Source organism: Rattus rattus, chromosome 7 (assembly GCF_011064425.1).
Source record: "Rattus rattus isolate New Zealand chromosome 7, Rrattus_CSIRO_v1, whole genome shotgun sequence".
Classification (NCBI taxonomy): Eukaryota; Metazoa; Chordata; class Mammalia; order Rodentia; family Muridae; genus Rattus; species Rattus rattus.
Window position 1 is genome coordinate 71029355 of NC_046160.1, and position 24960 is coordinate 71054314.

At 40.4% G+C, this 24960-nt stretch overlaps 1 protein-coding gene across 1 annotated transcript in view; it reads left to right on the forward strand.

Moving 5' to 3' along the window:
* Ttc6 (tetratricopeptide repeat domain 6) overlaps positions 1–24960 on the forward strand; it is a 207907-nt gene that overhangs the window by 87016 nt on the left and 95931 nt on the right. The window contains exons 7-9 of the mRNA XM_032907781.1: positions 11310–11451; positions 18414–18518; positions 23577–23666. Coding sequence (XP_032763672.1) covers positions 11310–11451; positions 18414–18518; positions 23577–23666 — 337 coding nt within the window. The remainder of the gene's footprint in view (positions 1–11309; positions 11452–18413; positions 18519–23576; positions 23667–24960) is intronic.

A 24960-nucleotide genomic window follows, 5' to 3' on the forward strand; every position in this document is an offset into this window, starting at 1 on the left:
AAAAAAAAGTCATCAAAAAGATAAGGAAGGACACTTCATATTCATCAAAGGAAAAATCCACCAAGATGAACTCTCAATCCTAAATATCTATGCCCCAAATACAAGGCACCTACATAACGTAAAAAGAAACCTTACTAAAGCTCAAAACACACATTGCACCTCACACAATAATAGTAGGAGATTTCAACACCCCCACTCTCATCAATGGACAGATCATGGAAACAGAAATTAAACAGACGTAGACAGACTAAGAGAAGTCATGAGCCAAATGGACTTAACGGATATTTATAGAACGTTTCTACCCTAAAAGCAAAAAGGATATACCTTCTTCTCAGCTCCTCATGGTACTTTTCTCCAAAATTGACCATATAATTGGTCAAAAAACGGCCTCAACAGGTACAGAAAGATAGAAATAATCCCATGCGTGCTATCGGACCACCACGGCCTAAAACTGGTCTTCAATAACAATAAGGGAAGAATGCCCACATATACGTGGAAATTGAACAATGCTCTACTCAATGATAACCTGGTCAAGGAAGAAATAAAGAAAGAAATTAAAGACTTTTTAGAATTTAATGAAAATGAAGATACAACATACCCAAACTTATGGGACACAATGAAAGCTACGCTAAGAGGAAAACTCATAGCGCTGAGTGCCTGCAGAAAGAAACAGGAAAGAGCATATGTCAGCAGCTTGACAGCACACCTAAAAGCTCTAGAACAAAAAGAAGCAAATACACCCAGGAGGAGTAGAAGGCAGGAAATAATCAAACTCAGAGCCGAAATCAACCAAGTAGAAACAAAAAGGACCATAGAAAGAATCAACAGAACCAAAAGTTGGTTCTTTGAGAAAATCAACAAGATAGATAAACCCTTGGCCAGACTAACGAGAGGACACAGAGAGTGTGTCCAAATTAACAAAATCAGAAATGAAAAGGGAGACATAACTACAGATTCAGAGGAAATTCAAAAAATCATCAGATCTTACTATAAAAGCCTATATTCAACAAAACTTGAAAATCTACAGAAATGGACAATTTCCTAGACAGATACCAGGTACCGAAGTTAAATCAGGAACAGATAAACCAGTTAAACAACCCCATAACTCCTAAGGAAATAGAAGAAGTCCTTAAAGGTCTCCCAACCAAAAAGAGCCCAGGTCCAGACGGGTTTAGTGCAGAATTCTATCAGACCTTCATAGAAGACCTCATACCAATATTATCCAAACTATTCCACAAAATTGAAACAGATGGAGCACTACCAATTCCTTCTATGAAGCCACAATTACTCTTATACCTAAATCACACAAAGACCCAACAAAGAAAGAGAACTTCAGACCAATTTCCCTTATGAATATCGATGCAAAAATACTCAATAAAATTCTGGCAAACCGAATCCAAGAGCACATCAAAACAATCATTCACCATGATCAAGTAGGCTTCATCCCAGGCATGCAGGGGATGGTTCAATATCGGAAAACCATCAACGTGATCCATTATATAAACAAACTGAAAGAACAAAACCACATGATCATTTCATTAGATGCTGAGAAAGCATTTGACAAAATTCAACACCCCTTCATGATAAAAAGTCCTGGAAAGAATAGGGAATTCAAGGCCCATACCTAAACATAGTAAAAGCCATATACAGCAAACCAGTTGCTAACATTAAACTAAATGGAGAGAAACTTGAAGCAATCCCACTAAAATCAGGGACTAGACAAGGCTGCCCACTCTCTCCCTACTTATTCAATATAGTTCTTGAAGTTCTAGCCAGAGCAATCAGACAACAAAAGGAGATCAAGGGGATACAGATCGGAAAAGAAGAAGTCAAAATATCACTATTTGCAGATGATATGATAGTATATTTAAGTGATCCCAAAAGTTCCACCAGAGAACTACTAAAGCTGATAAACAACTTCAGCAAAGTGGCTGGGTATAAAATTAACTCAAATAAATCAGTAGCCTTCCTCTACACAAAAGAGAAACAGGCCGAGAAAGAAATTAGGGAAATGACACCCTTCATAATAGATCCAAATAATATAAAGTACCTCGGGGTGACTTTAACCAAGCAAGGAAAGATCTGTACAATAAGAACTTCAAGACTCTGAAGAAAGAAATTGAAGAAGATCTCAGAAGATGGAAAGATCTCCCATGCTCATGGATTGGCAGGATTAATATAGTAAAAATGGCCATTCTACCAAAAAGCGATCTACAGATTCAATGCAATCCCCATCAAAATACCAATCCAATTCTTCAAAGAGTTAGACAGAACAATTTGCAAATTCATCTGGAATAACAAAAACCCAGGATAGCTAAAACTATCCTCAACAATAAAAAGAACTTCAGGGGAATCGCTATCCCTGAACTCAAGCAGTATTATAGAGCAATAGTGATAAAACTGCATGGTATTGGTACAGAGACAGACAGATAGACCAATGGAACAGAATTGAAGACCCAGAAATGAACCCACACACCTATGGTCACTTGATTTTTGACAAAGGAGCCAAAACCATCCAATGGAAAAAAAAAAGATAGCATTTTCAGCAAATGGTGCTGGTTCAACTGGAGGTCAACATGTAAGAAGAATGCAGATCGATCCATGCTTATCACCCTGTACAAAGCTTAAGTCCAAGTGGATCAAGGACCTCCACATCAAACCAGATACACTCAAACTAATAGAAGAAAAAACTAGGGAAGCATTTGGAACACATGGGCACTGGAAAAATTTCCTGAACAAAACACCCATGGCTTATGCTCTAAGATCAAGAATCGACAAATGGGATCTCATAAAACTGCAAAGCTTCTGTAAGGCAAAGGACACTGTGGTTAGGACAAAACGGCAACCAACAGATTGGGAAAAGATCTTTACCAATCCTACAACAGATAGAGGGCTTATATCCAAAATATACAAAGAACTGAAGAAGTTAGACAGCAGGGAGGCAAATAACCCTATTAAAAAATGAGGTTCAGAGCTAAACAGAGAATTCACAGCTGAGGAATGCGAATGGCTGAGAAACACCTAAAGAAATGTTCAACATCGTTAGTCATAAGGGAAATGCAAATCAAAACAACCCTGAGATTTCACCTCACACCAGTGAGAATGGCTAAGATCAAAAACTCAGGTGACAGCAAATGCTGGCGAGGATGTGGAGAAAGGGAACACTCCTCCATTGTTGGTGGGGTTGCAGACTGCTACAACCATTCTGGAAATCAGTCTGGAGGTTCCTCAGAAAATTGGACATTGAACTGCCTGAGGATCCAGCTATACCTCTCCTGGGCATATACCCAAAAGATGCCCCAACATATAAAAAAAAGACAATGCTCCACTATGTTCATCGCAGCCTTATTTATAATAGCCAGAAGCTGGAAAAGAACCCAGATGCCCTTCAACAGAGGAATGGATACAGAAAATGTGGTACATCTACACAATGGAATATTACTCAGCTATCAAAAACAATGACTTTGTGAAATTCATGAGGCAAATGGTTGGAACTGGAAAATATCATCCTGAGGAGCTAACCCAATCACAGAAAGACATACATGGTATGCACTCATTGATAAGTGGCTATTAGCCCAAATGCTTGAATTACCCTAGATGCCTAGAACAAATGAAACTCAAGACGGATGATCAAAATGTGAATGCAGATCATTCGTGAGAGACACAGCCAGAATACAGCAAATACAGGCGAATGCCAGCAGGAAACCACTGAACTGAGAACAGGACCCCTGTTGAAGGAATCAGAGAAAGAAGTGGAAGAGCTTGAAGGAGCTCGAGACCCCATATGTACAGCAATGCCAACCAACCAGAGCTTCCAGGGACTAAGCCACTACCTAAAGACTATACATGGACTGACCCTGGACTCTGACCTTGTAGGTAGCAATGAATATCCTAGTAAGAGCACCAGTGGAAGGGGAAGCCCTGGGTCCTGCTAAGACTGAACCCCCAGTGAACTAGACTGTTGGGGGGAGGGTGGGGAAGGTAATACCCATAAGGAAGGGGAGGGGGAGGGGGATGTTTGCCCGGAAACCGGGAAAGGGAATAACACTCGAAATGTATATAAGATATACTCAAGTTAATAATAAAAAAAATATTGAAATACAAAAAAAAATTCAATCCCTTTAAAATATTCAATCTCTTTTAAAATTCGGTCTTTTTATGATTCAAAGATCCTTAACTGTGGGCTCCACTAAAATACTTTCTTTTTTTCACAAGGGAAAAACATCAGGGCACAGTCAATCAAAAGCGAAATCAAACTGTAACCTCCCAATGTCTGGGATCCACTCACGATCTTCTGGGCTCCTCCAAGGGCTTGGGTCACTTCTCCAGCTCTGCCCTTTGTAGCACACACCTTGTCTTCTAGGCTCCAGCTGCCTGTTCTCCACTGCTGCTGCTGCTCTTGGTGGTCATCGCATGGTACTGGCATCTCCAAAACACTGCTGTCTTCCACTGCAACTAGGCTTCACCAATAGCCTCTCATAGGCTGTCTTCATGGTGCCAAGCCTCAACTCCTTTGCATGACCCCTTGAGTTCTGGGCCATCAGTTGTAACTGAGGCTGCACCTTCACCAATCGCCTTCCATGGCTTCTCACAGTGCCCAGCCTCAGCTGTTCTTCATGACCCCTTCAAACGCCAGTACCTTTAAAACCAGTACCACCTGGGTGACTCTTATACATTATCAAGCCAAGCCACAGCACGAGGTACTACCTTGGCTATCTCTGGAACACAGCCTGTTTGTGCTGTCAGAAAATACTTCCCAGAAGATTTCACCTCAATGATGCTGGTCTCTTTTAAACACCATTAATTCCTTAGCTCCAGCTGACCAGCATCAATAGTCCCAGTAATGCAAAGGTTTCCCTTCAGTAGTTCTGGTATCAGGGACTGTCTTTCATTCCTCATTCTCCTTATTGTCTGCTATTTCTCAGTAGTCAGGCTGTTCCTGGTCCCATTTTAATCCTTCTCTTAACCTTGTTCCTTGCTGTATAACCTAGGCAATAGCCTGAGGTATTATATCGGAGATTCTAAGAGTCAATCCTTGTCTGAGGTTTAGTTGATGGTGTTTATCAGAGAACACACATCAGGGTTCTATTATCTTAATTCTCTTACCCTAACTCTCTTCTTGTCAGGATAAGGACAAAAGGCAAATTTCTGTATTCCCAAATACATGGCAAAATTAGAACCAGAATCTATTCCGACCTCAGATAAGTTTCTGTCACAGACACATTCAGTATGTGTATTTTCATTACTGTGCCTTTTGTGTACTTTTTCTTTTATCACGTGTTTGGGTATTTGGCCCGCATGTATGTCTGTGTATTGTGCCCATGCCTGGTACTCATGGAGGGCAGGAGAGGGTGTCAGATCTCCTGGAAATGGAGTTACAGACTGTTGTGAGCCATCTCGTAGGTACTGAAGATCAAAACTTAGGTTTCTAGAAGAACTTCAAGTGCTCTTAACTTCTGAGCCCCACCCTTTGTGTGTTTTCAACAGCACAGAGAGGTAATGACAAAAAGCTGTTCCAGTGCCTATCTCAGTGTTGGATGAGACACTTGCCTAGTGTACATCTCGGTGTTTGACGAGACACTTGGTTGTATGTTTTTGTGTTTCGGTGTACATATCAATGCTTGATAAGACACTTGCCTAGTATGTTTTTGTTTTTGTACAGAAAGACATAAAAAATGAATTATTTGCACTCTTAGCCTATAACTCTAACTTACATATTTCTGAAAGCTGTATTTTTTTTTATAGAAAGTAAAACAGTGTCGTTCCACCAGATGTCACTGTTTGCATGTAATAAAGAACTTGCAGTGGTTAAAAAGAACAACCCCACCCCCCAACCATATTTTGTAAAAATAAAATCTAGATAGTTACTCATATATTTTTCTACAGGCTCATAATTTTGAGAGTCTATTCCTTGCTTTCAAAAAAGTCAGGCAAAATTTTTCATGTGTCTTTGCTGCAGATTTTAAAGAAAAATTACACAAGGATGAAGAAACTCAGTATATAGCTTAGCATCTAAGATGAGCTTAGAAAGTTTTTCCAGTCCTAGGGTCTACTTTTTAAACAGTTTAGTCACAGGTTTCCAAATGGTTGAGTGAGACCCTGTAAGTAGGTTGTAAAAATCAGTTTAGTAACCACTAAGTGGGAGCTATGATTGTTTTGAAAGTGGTAAGTAAAACACCCTATTGCATATAAATAGAATCTTGGTAAATTTTCATAGGTGAATATCCTTGATTTTCCTATGCACACATTCTGTGAATTGCCCGAAATTGATGATGGACTCCTGAGAACATTCCCTCAGATTTTGTACACCGTGTAGCAAGATACACTTTCTAAGGAAAAGAGAGTAAAGCTATGATGTAGAGTTTCTCTCCACAGGGTCTTCCGAAGGCAGAGGACGGCTGCCAGAGGGAGAAAGCTCTGTTTAGTAGGATGTGATTCACGGTTACTTACATGTAAGTTAGAATTCTCACAACTTAGAGCAAAATGTCTTCTAAGCTTGTGTTGTTAGCAACTTACAGTAAGAAATATATTTCATATCCTGGTCTGAATGTAGGCAGCAATGACTTTAGAAAGGCATAGTTCCTGTGCTGTTAGAGAAATGGGCTTGTTGTGTTCCATTAGCCTCTTCCTTGACAGAACAATGTGAATTATAATTTCAGCTGTTGACAAGCATATACTGTTTTGCATACACTATTCCTAAGCAGTGGATGTAAAGGCCAATCAGTGTTGCCATTAACAAATGAGGGAACAGATTAAGGAAGGAAAAGTATCCTACTCCAGTGTCTTAGTCTGCTCTGTTTTGGTATAAACGAATACCCAAATGGCGTAATTTATTAACAACCAACCAACCAGGTTTACACTGGAGTCTCGGGAGTCCCAGAGTGGTCAGCTGCAGCATCTGTTTAGGGACTCATGCTTCTTCAACCCTTGGTGGAAAATGAAAGCACAAGATGGCACTCGAGAAAAAGAGAAAGGAAGAGGAATTCCTGTCCGTCAGAGCTAAGTCACTCCTGAAAAAAATGGCATCTGTAGCCCTGTGGCACAAAGACCTCTCATTAGGCCCCACCTCTCATCATTGCTACTTTTTGGGAACAAAACTCAATGTGAGTTTTTGGTGAATACAAACCATATTCAAATGATAACAGCAAAATAAGCGAAAGTGGCCAACTCAGGGTTAAAGTCCAGGTATGGGCTCATCGCAGAATTTTTCCCCAGTGTCAGTGATATTTAGACTTTCTTGAGCATAAAGACCACTTGATAAGCTTGACCAGTGTATTAATTAATAAGTGTATTGACTAGTGTATTAATTTGCAAGCCTGCTGAGTTAGAATCTCCAAAGGAGGTGTGGAAAGCTGTATTTTTTGATAGTCACGTCAGGGTGTCTTATGATCAAGGTGTTTTAGAAAAGCTCTGGGTAAACAGAGGTTTCAGACAATATCAGAATCACCTGCCCGGATGGTGAAACCATGGAGAGCTGCCTGCAAACTCCCAGTTTCTGATTCATTAGGTGTAAGGCAAGTGTCAGTGATTCGCAAAGTTCATATAAGACTTGAGATGGTTAGGGAGTACCTGTGTAGAACCTGTACAACACCCTACGCTGGACTTTGATATTCCAGGGTCTACTTTTGGGTATGAGACTCTTTTTTTTCTCTAACCATTTTTCTCAGAACTACTACATTCAAGTCTTCTGGAAGCAGAAAATTAATTTTGCCTATTAAGAGAAAAATATAAGACAAGATGGAAGATGCTCTATAATGGAAGAACAGATCAAACATAGTTGGAAGATTAAGGAGAAAAAGACGAGTTTTGACTGGGTAGAGGGGGATGTATAAAGACCTTGGAACCCTTGCTTTTCCCATTTTCAGAGCCACAATGAACTATAATTGCGTATATGTTTGTCCACTCCTATATTGCCCTGCACTTAGTACCCAGTATCTATCCAGTTGCTAGTCCACTTTTTTTTTATATTAGATGCAGATCAAATGGAGGGTTGGGGAAGCGAATTAAGATTGGCAAGATAGATGGACTCCATGGTATGGAGGAATCTGGTGCAAGGTGTTGTTGTAAAATTATAAAAAATAAAAAGCTGTCTTTTATCCTCCACTAGGTCCGGCATTGCAGTGCCCCAAGATATCTGGTCTCAGTCAGCAAAGCCTCTCACCTGCTTTGCTCCATCCCATATCACACTGCCAAAGGCCTCTCTCTGAGCCCGGCAGCAATCTCTCTACCTATCTAGTTCCCAGGGCAGGTTTTCATGCCAGAAACACACATCCCAACTCCATGGTGGCCCAGACCAGCCGCCCCCCACTCCCTTACACTTAAATCTACACATGAGAGAACACACAACACAATAACCTCTGATCCAATTGACAAGATATAATTGCTCACCTAAACATACAATGCCCTGTACACATCCATCCCTTAAGAACATTTATAACAACCTGTAAAGGTACAGCGTGGAATCCTAACATCAGCCTCCATGTTGTCCCCTGCTACTCTCTCTCTCTCCCTGTCTCTCCCTCTTTCCGTTCTAGTCTCCTCCTCTTCCTTCAAACTTTTCTCCCACCCATCCTTCCTTCTTGTCTAATGACAGGCCTCCTCCTATCCTGTACCTGCCCTCACCTGTATTTTACACATTCAATGGGGAGAAGGTTCTGGTGAAGTCACCTGAGTCCTGAGTACCTGACTAGGCAACTGTCCTTGAGGCAGTGGAATTAGCACCAAAATACAGATAACTCCAGGGCAAACCACAACAAAGAGAGAAATTTCCAATTAATTAACCACGTCTGACTTGTAGGAACCATTGCTAACCTTGGATGGCCGTTCCACTAGGGCTCTGGCTGTGTTTGACAGAGCTAGCACTACAGAAAGCCATGTCAACGACTCCGCCCACATCCATTCGACCAACTAAAACACACAACTGTGCTTTTGGGAACTGAAAGACAGTAAAGGTAAATGATGATTGCTACTCCATTTATGGCTCCTGCTAAACAAAGAGAGCAACATTGCTGTAAAGTAGTAGACATTACATCACCTTGCCCCTAACCACTGTTCCCCTTTCCCCCACAGTAGTTAAAACTACTTTATCTTGATGTATTTACCCTCTGGGCTCATTTTCTTGGTGTCTAGACCCAAGTCTGTTCTTTTCCAGACCTAGAAGACAAGATTGAGTTGCAGAAAACAGAAATAGTTTTAGTTATTTGAAGCAAAAAAAAAAAAAAAATCAAGCAATGGTTGTTTAGGAGGGCGGGAAATAAATGGGCCTTGCAGGACTTTCAGAAATTCTCACACGGCAACTGAGCTGGCTGCCGAGGGAACTCTTTCTTCTAGCTCAGAAAGACTCAGAACTAGAAGGCCATTTTGCTAAAATAGCCCCTTACTTGAGGGTCAAGGAATCAAGGTTCTTTGTCTCAGAATTTTACTATTATTTGAGATTCTCATTGGCACAATAAAAGTTAAAACTAACAAAAGCAGTAATATCGGAACACTACTGTGGAAGGACTTGGTGTGTCCTGACCATGCTTGCCAACAGATGTACCAGAAGCTTCCTTCTTCTAAATGGTACATGTGTGACTGCACGCGGAGAGCGGTCCTGAGTCACTAGAGCACACCAGCCCCAGGAGACGTCTCATCTCGCCGTCCTCGCTGCCACCATCAGGGGGATAGACTTTCTGTGTATTTGTATTCAACTTGCTGGGGGTTGGTTGTCATTTCCCTTTGAACCCAGATATGTGACTAGGTAAGGTAAGCGGCGGCTCATGATGAAGAGGCAGCTTTCCTCAGGAAGAGCTGGTAAGATGGCTTTGAGAGTTCAGCACATTACGAAATGACAAGTCAGCTGGGTTTGTGTATGTCTATCCTTGGCAGTTGATGACTTGCCAAGCTATTTTCTGTTTCTATAGTGGAATGTCCAAAGATCAGAGGTACTGTAGCCCTTTCTTGTGTGATGGACACTGCTCCAATATGAGTCAGCCCGACTTGTGCTCACTTTACACTCATTACAGCACCTTTACACGCACGCAACACGAACATACCTTAGAAAGTCTCTCGTCATTCGTTATTGATACATTCTTTCAAACTTTTAGGTTTTATATTACATATGCATGTCTACTATAGACATTCTTAGCTCCAAGCCTGCCTTGCTTACCGAGGAAAGCCCCGATGGCTTCAGTGAGTTTTTTTAGCTATACCACTTTGTGTTCCTGGTAGCTTGAACACTTCCAGCCACCCACCCAGCTGAAAGACACACACACACACACACACACACACACACACACACACACACACACACACACACACACACACACAAGCTTATTTTTAAAACCCCTTTGCTAACTCAATGACTGGGCACTTCCAGTCTTTCACCTACTACCCTAGGCCCAATCAGGGACCTGGCCAGTAGTTATTTACCTGAAACTTCACATGTCAGGTCGGCCTTATTTCCAGCCGCTCCTGTGTCCCATCCTTCTTCCCCAAGTCCTGGTGATCCCCCCTGTTCCTCTCTGCCTCCTGGCCCACACAACTCTAAAGGTCCCACCCTGTGCCCAGCTGTTGGCCGCTGTCATCTTTGATAGATCAAAAACCAATTGGGGACAAGGACCTTTACTGTTTGGGCATGCATCTTTCTGATTGAATCAAAGCATTAGAACCGATCTCCAATAACTCACCTTTTCTGTCCAGATAAATGTTTTTGGTTTGACAAGATGTAAATTCAAAAGGGGAAGCCACAAGCATATTGGCAGTTTTATTTAGGCTAGTGGTTTGATCCTGTTCTAAGAAATGAATATTTGGTTGTGAATTCGGAGTGGGGAAGAAAGTAGAAATATGTTATAGAAACTTTTGTTTTCTGTGTATGAGTGTTTTGCCTATATGTCTGTATGTCTATGGACCACATGCATGTCTTGTGCCTACAGAGGCCAGAAGGCGTTGAATCCACTGGAACTAGAGACTGTCAAGAGCTGCCATTGTGGGTTCCAAGAATTGAACTCAGGTCCCCTGGAAGAGCAATCATTACTCTCTAACAACTGACCCATTTCTCCAGCCCCCAAACAAGGTTTTTAAATATATTTTGCTATTGTGTTTTCATAAAGCAAACATACTTTTCTCATATAGTGAATCCAAACTGTCATTCAACTGTGCTCAGAGCCAGCTTTTTCTTTAATTTCGGATTGTCGTCTTCATGATGTCGTCTTAGCTCAGACAGTAAACGTCGGTGCATCGACTTAAGCAGAGGTAAGCCAAAAGTGGGTGGTCTCTTTTGCTTCACCAATAACTTTAAAAACAAATTTATTGTTTTTGTCACATTGTAGACTGCTGTTTGGTGTTCCTGCTATGAGTGAGATGCAGAAATATACTGGTGTCACTCCAGCGTCAGCAGAGGAATTACCTGGATCAGAGCAGACAAATCAGCGGGAAGCCAAAAAAGCAAACCTGCAGCTCTCAGGAGAAGAAGTGAGCATTACTTTAAACCAATTCATTCACTCACTCATTCATTCATTCATTCACTCATTCATTCATTCTCATTGGTCCAAAGGCATCAGATCCCCTGGAACTGGAGTTCCAGAAGCCCCTTTCTGTTGGCCGAAGTTCTGGTACCAACAGGTTTACAACTTTCTTTTCAGGAAAACACTGGCCATATAACCAATTTCCCACCAGTCATACCTTGTTCTTTTCCTTTTTCAATAAAGACTGGCTACTCTAGTTCACAACTCAAATAGCTTAGCACATGATTCTCCTCAGAAACCACCTTTGTACCTCTTTTGAGGTCTTCTCATCTCATCAAAGTGAACATGAAGAAGAGTGGTTGAGATTTAGAAAATGTGACCATGTTTTGTGAGTCTTATATTTTTGGTTGTGAGCCTCGCCTTTAACAGCTGAGCCATCTCTCCAGCCCATGTTTTGTGATTCTTAAAGGTGTCTTGTCTGTGTTCATCATGACAGCATCCAGGGTTCATGGTGACATCATCCCTTTGGCTATTTATGTTTATGTTCCACCATCAGTGCAAGTGTCAACATAGTGAAAAAGCAAAATGACCTTCTCCTGTGTATCAGAATATATTTTGTTTCTTCCCCCCCATATAACATTTTTATTCATTCTGTGGGAGTTTCATATCATGCACCCCAATCACAATTCATTCCCAGTCCTTCCAGGCCCACCCCCTTGTGACACCCCAAAAAGGTATAAATAAATACATTAAAAAAAAAACCCCTTAGTGTTATCGATGTACTCACTGGAGCATGGGCAAACTCTCAGTGGCCCTCCCTTTAAACAGACCCAAGTCTTTCCCCTCCTGCACCTCTGCTATAAGCCATCAATCATGGTGAGTGAACTTCAGCATCCCCATCACACGTTTTAAGAGTTCTCTTCAGTGGCTTCCTGTCTAGGCTGTTACTTTGGGACTGGGTTCTTGAGGTGACAGGGGATGTCACAGAAGCCTTCCTTGTCCCTCCTTTCAACTATGCATCTGCAGTCATCGATACCACAGCAAAAGTTGTTTCCTTGGTCTTCACGGTCAGTGGTAGCATGGATCATGGCCTCCTCATTGTTTCTGGTGACAACATGGACCATGAACGTGACCCTCCATTGCAGTAGAACCATAGTCCCAGATAAAGCCTTCTGAGGCTGTCCCGACCACAGGCATCACCATGGCTTGAGGTGGCAGTGCAGGTCACTCAGGCTGCAATACGGGCAGTGTAAGTTTGCATGGCCCTCTGGAGTAACTTGTGCCACAGACATCCCAGCCCCTTGGTAGGCACATCCATGAGGGCCTTGCTGGCTCACCCAGCAGCTGGCTCTGTTGCTGAGGGTAAGGTCTGGCTGCCGGCTCTTCCCAGAATAGATTTTGAAAACTGGTGTTCTGCCTTATGTTTCATTTACATGGAGTTTTAATACCCTGAAGTAAATTCATGCCTGTCTTTCCCCATTGAACAGTTGTTCTGATCTTAGGTTATCAGTGTGAATGTGACTTATTGATACTAGGCTCTAATACTAATTTTTGTAAGTCTATAGCCATGTGTGTGTACCTATAGTTATATATGTGCACCTATTTATATTTCCATACCTTACAGTTTCTGTTAGACAGTAAGTGGAAGCCAAATGTTTTTTAATTAGTGGTTCAGTCCCTGTGTGTCCCTTCCTGTCAAATTCTAGCATCCACTAGTCAAGTTAACTGAATTCCTAGATTCCTTAGAATATTTAGAGCACTGCAGAGCACTTCCCCATGATTAACATTTCTTTACTGGCTTAATTTAATAAGAGATCCCCTGAAGGGACAGCTGTACCCTTTCCTTAAAAACAAAGCACTGTTGATCAGCCTCCCCCTTAGAGGTTTGTTTCTTGCTCACATTCGGGATGATAACTTTGTTTGCGATGGCCAAGCTGCAATAACGATCTACTGCATAGGAGGAAACACTGTATGGTATCATGACCTATCATTTGTATGCCTGGGTTTCTCTTGATTTCTAGACACGCTTTGGCAAAATCGCCACCTTCTTTGGGAAGAGTTTATCCATTTTTAGCAAGCACTTCCAGGCTATAGTCCTGTGAACCTTACTTTCAGTATGCCTAGAAAGATAGAAGGCAATTGAAGCCAGACACTTAAATTGGAAAAATTAGCCTGGTAATTGGGAAGTCTGCCTTTCTTAAGAATTCTTTTGGCAGATAGAAAATGTTCATCCAATATGTGGGATGATAGAGACATGTATCTGACTAGAAAGAAATACAAATATTCTTATGAAATATTGCTGTGACTTTTTCTTTGCCTGGAGCTGGGTCTTCATATGTTCCTCTACGGTTCAGAAAATGTTACTGTCAAGGGTTCATAGCTAATGCTGTAGTAGTGTTTGAAAATGATGCTTTATGATGCTTTCCGCCCATTTATTTTTGATAAAAGCAATTCTGCACAGCAGGGGACTCGTATAGTTAGTCCACTTAAATAGTCTCACAAGTCAACGGATTTAAAGAAAATAAAAATTCCAGTAATATCAAGCTTTCAGAGAACTATTTCCAAATATTGCCAAAGTTTCTTCAACATCTTTTTATGAATGCCTAAATAATTTTTCCATGCAAGCTTTTTTTAAAAAATTACTTTCATTTATTTTTTTTATTATGTCTTTACAAACACAATATGGGGATTTTCCTCAAGCTTCATACTCTACTGCCTCTATTATAATACAGTAGTAGTTGAACAGGTTTCTCCAGAAGACATGTCCAAGTCCCACCCTTGGTACTGCAAATATGCTCTTATTTTAGAAGCAAGGACTTTGCAGATATAATTCACGTTTTAGGATATGGTTATTCTGACTGTAGGGTAGGGCTTAAATCCAACAGTAATGATATGTTTAGAAAAGTAGAATGCATCTAGTCACCAAATGAAGCCTCCGGTTCTGAGAATGGGTTATATATAATCAAGTTTTTGGCTAGAGGACCCCCAAGGGAACCCCAAACAACCGAGGATATTGACAAGGCTACTGGTTGTTTTCCTCCAACTGACAGCAAGGCTCCAACCCTGAAGACAACAGCCATGCTACTTTTCCAACAGAAAGAAGTTATACTGTTGCCATCCTAGCACCTCTATCCCTCAGGTCTAGTGTTGTTGGTATTAGAAGGTATTCAGTGTACTATCAGAAGACAAAGGTAAACACCCCAACCCAGCTACAGAAGGCCCTTTGATCCACAAGGATGCACTGCCGGTAGAAGGTGCTAGTACAGAAGAGGCACACAACTGTGGAAGTAGCCAACCAATGTCTGAAATGGAGCCTATCCCTGACACTGCTCAGCAGACCAAGAACCTGAGACTAGACAGGCCACAGAAATAGGGGAAAACCAAGTGCTACCGTTCTGCTGAGGGAATGGAGTTATAAAATGGCTCCTGATGCCATCCTGCTATACTCAGGTTAGAAGCCATAGCTGGACAATGTGCAGACTACTGAGAGACCTTAGAATACTTGTTCCTAAGTCACCATCGCAACCCTCCCCTCAGGGCTCAGGGATCCAGAAGAAGAGGAGGGAAAAATGTAACAGTCGGAGGAGACAGAGGACACCAAGGAAAATAGGCTTTCTAAACACAGGAGGACTTGGCATACACAAGGAGTTTACAGAGAGTCTGCACAGGTTAAAGCCAGATGGGTTCCCAGTGCTGAGAGGGGAAGTGGATACAAGTCCCCATCTGTAACCCAGAAGAAAACTCCAATTGGTACCCTCTTGGGAAGGGAGAATTGGTTTGCTCCCACAGAGTCTCACTGGGTGTAGACACCACTCTCAGGGCAGGCCCCGAGCCCAGCAGTAGGCGGTCAGCACAAAACAAGCTCAATGGTGTTTTTGAAGCATCGGTGTCTCGTAGGCCTTTATCTGGGCATTTTCTTTTACCTTTCAGGTCTTTTGCACGTTATGGTTTTCAGTTCTGTGTTTTATGGGATTTCTGTGTGTGTATGAATATGAGTGTTTCTGTGTCTGTGCTTTTATGTTTTTTCCTGTCTCTTCAGTTTGTTTTCTTCGTTTTGTCCTATTCTAGTTTGTTTTGTTTTTTTTATTGTATCTTATTATATTTTATTATTATTTTTTATACGACCATGTTTTTTAATGAGAGAGAGTAAGAAAGGATTTGGGTGTGTGTGGAATGGGGGAAGACCTTGGAGGAGTTGAGGGAGGGCAACCATAATCAGAATATATTGTATGAAAACGTATTTTCAATAAAAGAAAAAATAGAAAAAATAAAGAAAAGCACAATGCTATGTGAACTCGAGTGCCCAGGGACAAAGGCCCTGTGATGATGAAGGGTGAGGGGGAGAAATGGTAGAGAAATGCAAACTTTGCTATTTGCCTCTAGCAGCTAGTTAGAGACCAGGAGGAGCTCTGCCTTTGTCTCCAGAGGAAGCATGTATCCGGTTTTGGAGCTGAGAAAGTATGTCTTCTCTGTATGTAGACACAGGAGATCTTCAGTATGGCAGTCCCCAGGGACCTCTGCATCAGGTGGAAAGTTTTTCACAAAGCTTGACGCTCTCTTTGGAATTCCCTGGCTTTATACGTCACTCGCTAATAGCACTTCTGTGTCTCAGGATTCTATTTGGACACACACACACACACACACACACACACACACACACACACACACACATGCAGTTGTCCTATTTCAGTTTTTATCCAAACCCTGACAGCTTTTCAGACTTTCCTCATCTCAATGATTGAAAACTTTAGGGATTAATATTCAAGTATTTTCTAAACCGAATCTCAGTTGAGAGTTGGCTGGTGTATTGGATTGATTGGTTTGTGGGACTTCAGGAGGAAGAGTTCTGAAGGAGAAAGTCTTCTCCCCACATCTCTTGCCAGGTGTAAGCTGTCGACAAGACTTTTCCAGCCTTATGCTGACCTTGGTCACCCAGTGAGGCAGTGCTGAAATTTCTTCCGTATAAACTATTCTCCTGTCTGCATTATCCTTTTTAAGGAAATCACTGTGCATGGTCTTATTTAAAAAGTAGGTAGTTTCCTTCTATCTCTTTGAGATTAGAATATTTACAGAAGTTAGAGTTTTTCTCTGTAGGAAAATGTTCTGTTCATTCATTTACTCCCTCATCTGTTGAAAAAAGCATTACTGATAGATAGCACATTATACTTGATTACTCCCAGTACCATTGCTAAAATGGTTCGCTTCTATTGTTTCTTTAAAGGCACCATAATTTTTCACAGTACAAAATGTTCCAGACTCATACATTTTCTGGTTTGTTTATGTGATGCATCCTGGTTCCATTTATGTGCTTAGAAACCCAGATGTCTACAGGATATAGACTCGTACTATGGAGGCACTGTTTCTTTTAGGCCTCGCCAACCAACAAAGCAAGCATATATGTGTCTCCAGTGGGACAGCAGCACGCATGAAGTCACAAGGCCCATGCAAGTTTAAGCTAGACAAACCCCACGTGGAAGTAGGGAGGCGAGCCGCACCAGCTGAGGAGCCATGAGCTCGTGATGGTAGCTGGGAGAAGCCAGTATTTTAATGATGTGACCTCTGGTTGGCTGACTAGTTTTCAGGGCACACCCCACTCTCAAACCGGATTCGATGTGGACAAAAAGAAGAAAAACAAACTGGTGTTTGGATAGGTAGGGCAGTAAGGGTAGAAAGGGTAGATATAGGGGTTTTGGGAATGGATATGATCAATATATGCTTATGGAATTCATAAAGATTAATAAAAAGAATCTAAATTATGTGTCTGTGTATGCTAACTCATGCAAATATGTGCATCGGTCATTATAATGTGTGTAAATGTCACTATATGTAAGCATCTGTGTCTGTACTAGACTAAATGTGAGTTCATAACCCACCGTGATAAGGGACCTCTAGGTACCCCTCGATTATCTTTAAACTCTCACTCCAACAGTGGCAAACTGACTCCCACCGTCCTTCACTCTTCTACTCTGCAGTCCAGTCTGTGTGAGTGGAAGTGTCAGACTTGCTAGTCCGTGTCTCTGTATGTCGGCAACTAAAGCCCAGTACCACAGGGACTGTTTCCTGTTTCTTTTTCTTTGGTTTTCCATTCCCCACTGAGTCCCCGTCACTGAGCTCAGCACACCACCTAGACTATAAGGTTGTTCCGCATATCGACAACACAGTTAGAATATGTTCTTTTGTTCTGCATTCCACCCTGCACTCTTTACTCCCGGAATGTTTTCTAAAGCTTTGCATTGTGCTGAACGTCAGTCTTCGTTATTCAAAGTTATTCAAATGCTACCACAATTCTGGTAGCATCCCCGATAGTTCTACTTTTCTAAAACAAATCCCTTTTTAATTTATGACCTAATAGCTTAATAACTCTATACACATATGATCCTAAGTAATCTCCCCCGCCCATCTCTCTGTCTCTCCCCCCGGCCCCCGTATGCTCTAGTACATGTATAGAAATAACATTTTGCATGAAGTTTTCTGAAACTATTTTTCTCCTTACTGTTTGTCAGCTCCATCTATGGGTTGTAATTGTTGTACCTAAATAGCTTTATAATAATGTTTATTTATCTGTTTCTCTCCCACAGAACACTCAGACTGGACTTTATGTTCTAATATAGTATGTCTGTAAATGACCTATACATATTTCCCCATGCATGTATATAAGAACTTGGTTAGAAAACATAGCGAAGAAGTGACATTTCTGAACCAGATGGCACGTGTACCTCCTGTTTTGCTGGTCAGTTTGCCTCCAGCGTGGCTCCCCTGTTCCTCATGCCACAAAGTCACCACTGCTGGCTTTACTTGGTGTCCTTTAAGCTGACAAAGTCATCTTCCCTTGACATTCAGAGGCTGGGTAACAAACCAAGCCATTTATTTTTCAACAACTACAAACAATGTGGCAGGAACTCGGGATTTTGGTTTTAGAGGGTGTTTGTCACTATTTGTCATAGTTTTTGTTTTATAATATTTTCCAAGGTGTCTGCATATCCTGGAACATCAAAGATGTTTTGGAATCTTACTGCACCCAAATTCGCTATTCCAGAATCAACCATGAGAGAAACTTTATATCCAAAATATGAGGTAATGAATGTATTTCCTCTATTGTAATTTTTGCTGTTAATAAATAATAAACTTGTATAATTGCTTCTGATATAAAATTTGTTAGACAGTAGTTATATAACTTGTCAAGCAATTATTGCCATGGTCAGGATTTGTTGTATGATACCATTGGAGATGATTTATATGTATAAATAGATGTCACACATACATATGAATGTAACATATTTAATAAAATTATGGCATATATGTATGCATATATCCTATAACTATGACTTATTACTTCTTTAAATTAAATACTTATTGTAGCTAGACAAGAATAACCTGTTTTCTTTTTGGAAGAGTATTTTATTTGAGGATTTAAGTTATAAAGTCATCCAGATTTTGTAGAGGACCTCAGGTATGTTCATTTACGTTTTTGGTACCATGAAGACAATGATCATTTATTATCAAATTTTAGATAATAATTAAGACTCCCTATTAAATTCACTGGCGGTGTTAGTAATATTGTTGATATGTGCCTCACAGTTAAGACTTTATAGTTCTCTTGGAAAAGCAGACTTTTATACTTTGTTGGAAAAGCAAACTTTATTTCAAACCAGTCTAGAAGAGTAGCCAGACTGGTAGAAGACAGCACACGGCCACATGGCCAGTTGGCACAGGCTCGCTCGGGACTCCCTCCAGGTCCTGCTCATCAGCAAGCACCTGCTGCAGCTTCCCCTCAGGTTGACACCGAAACGTTGCCTTGCCAGGTGTTGACGATGTCTCTGTTTTCCAAACGGACTAATTTCATAGAAGAAGACAGTTAACTCTTTTTTTGAAGCTCTGTAGAATTCTGACCTAAACCTATCTGTCCCTGGGATTTTGTTACTTGGGCCATTTTAAATCATGGCTTTATCTCAAAATAACATTTGTTGGGTATGTCAGGGCCATCGCACACAGGAAGCTACAGAGTCTGTGACTACATGCTCAAGACTTAAGCAAGAGCTCATCAGCCAATCCCAGCACGGAAAGTGGAAGGGCCATGAAGCCCTACCCTTCTGCCTGAAAAGCTATAGGGAACTGACAGAGTGAGAGTCAGGTTCCCTAGGGATATTTTTCCAAAAAGGGTCCCTGTGCTCCAGATGGATCTTTACCCATGTTCAAACAGGTAGCACTAAATGAAATCAGTGGGTTTTAAAAACAAAACACAGCAAAGCGGTGACTGGGGTGGGTGTGGGGAGTGGCAAGGAGTAATGGAGCGAGGGATTGAGGGAATATTTGACTAAAGCACATTTGTATGCTTGTATGGAGTGTGAATCGGTGGCAGCTCCACATATCCCAAAGCAGGAAGAAGGGGATTATATGCTGAGCCAATCAAAGGTGGCCTGCTGCCAAATGGAATGTGCCCGGGCTTTCTGAAAAATGATTAGCATGTTTAAATGTCAGGCAGGACGCAGCTCAGGTGTCAGTGGTCAGCACGACACGCTCTACTGACTGCTCTAACAACGTCGTTTTTCCTATAGGGTTTGGCATGTGTGCCCAGTCACCTGGTGGACAAAATGGCAGTCGTGACCAAGATGGCTGTCATCACACTGAGTGACTGCCTGCGAGAATTGTCTCCTTCGTTGATTTTGTTACCGGTTATTTTCTTCACATATTTCAAAAGAAAATACTAGAGTTGACACAGATAGGAGGAATCTTCTTGGAATTTTGAAAGAATTCATTGTTTCTTCAGAAGTGAATGATCTGGGAAAGTTTCTGATGATCTAAATGTCTTCTTTACTGATTTTTGAGTTATTTATACCTAGTAATTTTTGAGTCAGCTGTTAACTCATTACAGAAAGCCATATGTTTTATGAGACACATGTTTTTCTGTCAGTTTTAAGCTCTGTTTCCTTTCCATTTCTCACAATTTTTACATCTACAATAGGATTTTTAGAAAGCATTTACTTCCTTGTTTCTTTTCTCTGTTTTCAATTGTAAACTTCACCCTTTATCAAGCTGCTATACTTGCACCAGCAAAGAACAACCACTGCGAGTACATTTTTAATAAGATTTATGATAATCTGTGTCCAAACTATTTATCGTGGCCTGCCAGCAGGAAAAGAAAGGAGTTTAGGATATCTGCTTTGATTAAAAATATTTTGGATTAACTATCACATCATTGTGACACTATGACAATTTGCTTTTCTATTTTGATTTTTTTTTTACTGCACCACTTATTACACAATGCTTATATTCAGTTTAATCATTTTATTATCTTCTAGTGAAATTTAATTATGTTCTTTTTGTTTTAAACTAATATAAATATGACTTATGACTTTTGTATAAATCTTTGAGTTTATTGCATCAATTCTTACTTAGTGTCTTCATTTATTTTTGAAATAGTTCTTTTCTTGATGGGGGGGATAGTTTTCATTTTCTCCTGCATATACCATTTGGGTGGGAAGGGGTTTTTAAAAGCTTAAAAAATTATTGATACTATTTTCTTTAAAGTTTATTCTTAATCCTTAATAACATATATAACATAATAGTATATTCTTAATACACTATTATATATATGTATATATATCCTAATATAACTTGATGACATAACATAATAGTATATTCTTTAGATTACATGGTTTTTGAAATTGATAGGTATTTGTATTGTGGTTTTTTTAAATATTCCAGCATTTGTTGACTAAGCCAGTGGCATTGTTTATAGTTTCCTTGTTAACAGCCTAAGCAGAACATAGGTTGTGGAATCAGAGTCTTGGATTTGGATCCTTTTATGCTCCTGAAATTCATTGTTCTATATGTAAAGTAAGTTTTGAGGATTTGATGAGGTATCATAGTGCAGATTAACTGAAGATGGCAGTTGGCAATAGATTCAGTTATTATATTGTGATATGACTTCTTTTCCATGTGGTTCAGTTTCTATTTCTTTCATTGGACCTAATGAAGACTAATTAATTAGAGGTTTTCAGTGTACATGTGTTTGGTTCATGCTTTTCTTGTGTTACTAACAAATTTTATTTCATGTGGTATGAAAATTCTATATTTATTAAAAACTTTCAATTTATGAATTTTATCTCCTGTTAATCTTAAAAGACTCAATTTGACCTTGTTAATATTTAAATTCTACTATAATATGTAAAATTTGTTGGTTTGTGTGTCTAGGCATATTTTCATTTTATCCTTGTGTTATTTTTATTTTATTTTATTTTTTTGTTTTTGCTCGGTTCATGGTTGCTTGGCAACACACATTTAAGCATCACACCCTGGGCGGGTGTGGTAGGAAAGGTTCTTCACTTCCTAGTAGCCAGGAAGCAGAGTGGGAAGAAGGAAGTGGGCAGGCATAACCTTCAAGAGCAGCACCTCCCATCCCTTCCCAATGCTGACCACTTGACCCTGTCAGACAGTACCTTATAGTGCACCCAGTGCCTTCCAAAGTAGTACCAGCAGCTGGAGACGAGTGTCGAGCCTAGGAGGCTGGAGGTGGGGAACACCCCATATTCAAGCAACAACAGCAGTTTTTCCCAACTCCAATTTCAGCAATATCACTGGAGAAAAGCAGGAGTTTTTCTTCAGTGGGGCATCCCATAAATAATACTATAATTGCTCTGCAAGGCGCCTCAGTTTGGAAAATATTTTGACAGTTTCTGAGGCTTCGATATATGAGCCGCGTTTTTGTTATCGTTTGTTTCTTGTTTTGTTTTCCACCAGCTGCTAACCGGTTCTACTGTTTGGACATAAAATATAGCGTGAGAGTTTTTGCCTTCGTTTTGTTAAAAGTGTTCCATTAAATATATAGTACTTGGCATTCCAATATATTGTGAATATCTTATGTAAGTATGAGGCGAAACAGTAATAAAAGTTCTTTTCTACATCAGGGAGTTAGTCTTTGAAGAACAGTGGTATCCGAGTGTCTTTCTACTATGACCGATAATTATTTTTTTGTAAAAATACACTGACCTGGCTAGCTTTATGTCACCTTGACATAAACTAAAGTCACCTGAGAGAAAGGAATTTCAGTTGTTAAAATGTCCCCAGAAGATCCAGCTATAAGTAGACACATTTGTATTGTACAGCATTTTCTTAATTAGTGATTGATGGGGGGAGGGCCCAGTCTATTGTGGGTGGTGTCATCCCTGGGCTGGTGGTCCTGCATAGGGAGCAAGCCAGTAAGCAGCATCCCTCCATGACCTCTGCCTCAGCTCCTGCTTCCAGGTTCCTGCCTTGCTTGAGTTCCTGCCCTGCTGATGAACAGTGACATCAACCCTTTCCTCCCCAAGCTGAGCTTTGTTAGGATGTTTCATGATAACACTGGAAACCCCTAAGATATATAGTATAAAAGGATGATCAAAGTCCAATGGTTCTGATTTCTAAATAACCTCAGTTTTCCCCCTATTTTCAACAACAATATCATTAATACTTGTAAAAACTGGTTTTTAAATTTCAGTATTTTTCAACCACAAAGTACAACTTCATTAGATAAATAAGGAACAGCATGGTTCAGCTAATCACAAAACTGTCAGTTTGTCAAATATATGTCTCCTAGTTGTTTTGAATACCAAAATCACTGACTATAACAGAAGAGAAGTAACACATTTAGTGAACATAATTTGTATAGCCCTTTGATCTTATAAGAGCACACATATATTGCAACTTTATTGGGTGATGGAATCCAAAGCTTAAATCGTTTAAGAAAAATTCCACTCCAGTTTACATTTAGAATACTTGCTTGTACTTGAAAATAAAGTTATTCAAGTAATAGTTTATCCTGATTATGTGTCTTGCTAATAATTTTGGTGTTGATGTGAAAGACATATAGTATGAATCTATGAGAATGTAATGCCATTGATAACTGCTAAGATTTCACATTGCAGAAATCACACGCATGTTCCCATTTGATTAAAGGCTTGTGATGTATTGTGGATTTTGAATTAATATGAAATCTCTAGTTGGACTTTCATGCATTATTGGAAGTATTGCTTTTACGGCAGGTCTTTTATTTATTTTGCTGACAGTGTTCAACGAAACAGCAGTCGCTGTGAATATTGAAAATATTTCATGAAATTATTTAATAGGTAATTTAATCTCTATTTTAAACCACAGAGTGTTCAGACAAGCAGACTCTTAACTGAGAAACTATCGGAATCCCAGAGTGAGATTATTTTAGAATCCTACATCAAAAGAAGTTTTAAGGTACTTACGACTTTTACTCTGAATTTAAGTTGATTATTATATCTTCCTTTAGCTCAGAAATTATTTCTAGTTATTATAGAAATCATTTCTGTAAAGCATGCGCATGGCCATTTTGGCTCTAAGGGGAAGCTGCTTGTAGTTGTGGAGCAGATAAAAGTACCTGAGGAAGCAGTGATCGAGTGTGCTCCTGTGATTCCAATGCCCTGACAGAGCATTCACGGCTACTCCATAAGCCATAAACAGGACTGGAGAGAGGTATGCAGTTTATATTATGAATACACTTATTAATCCTGAAATTTAAGGATGGTAACTAAGACCGCTTTCTTTTTATTAAGTCTTTAGCTTGGTGCTCCAGCTTGACACCTTGAGCTGCTGAACACCATATAGCACTGAGATTCAGTGTCCCGAGCCAAGCCATACCCCTTTTCTATCAGGCTGTCTAGCTGACTGTATTTCTGCCTCATCCCCCATATTTCCAGGAAGCACATTTGGCCCATAGTCATGATTCTCAGTCAGTGTTTTGCTCTCTCTTTGTCACCATTTATTGGTTACTTGTCCTGATGTGTGCTGAATATTTCCATTCCTCACTGGCCTGGGGTGCCATTGCCCAAAACCACAGCTCTCTCTGCAGCACCTAGAGCAATAGTTGTCCTTTAAAATTAACCAAATCACCCAATTACACTCTTTCTGGATTGGGAAGCCATTTTGTTTTCTAGGATGTGGCATTGGCACCTCTCATACCTTCCTGCAGCCCGTCTTATCTTTAGTAGCTGCTGCTTTACTCCCATTCCACTGTAGTTTGAGGACAAAGATATGATTACATCACTGACATCTGAGCAAAGAGTAGTTTCACCTACCACATAAATGAATCCAAAGTGCTTACCTAAGCCTCACAACCTGTATGTATCGCCTGTGTGCTACTACATCCATCTAACGTCCATGTACAACCCGCACTCTGCTTCCACTCCAATCCTTGTGAACTGACTGCTGGCACATTTCCCTATGTTTGTTGGGGACTGTTGACATGGCCTGGGAGGTTCTTAGCATCTCGGCACTCTACGGGAGTACCTTTGCCCTCACCCAGCCGCTGCCTTGTGTCCAGGTTCTTGCCTATCCAGAACTGACCTCTCCCTGCTCTCTTTGTACCCACATTCTACTTTGTTTACAGCAATTGACGCTTGCTTTGGGTTATAGATACTGCCTTTTATTTGTCTAGTAACCTCAAACATACCCGCTCCCTACTCTACCGCGACAGTGCTTTCTTACTCTAAATATAATAGTGCCCATTTTGGTG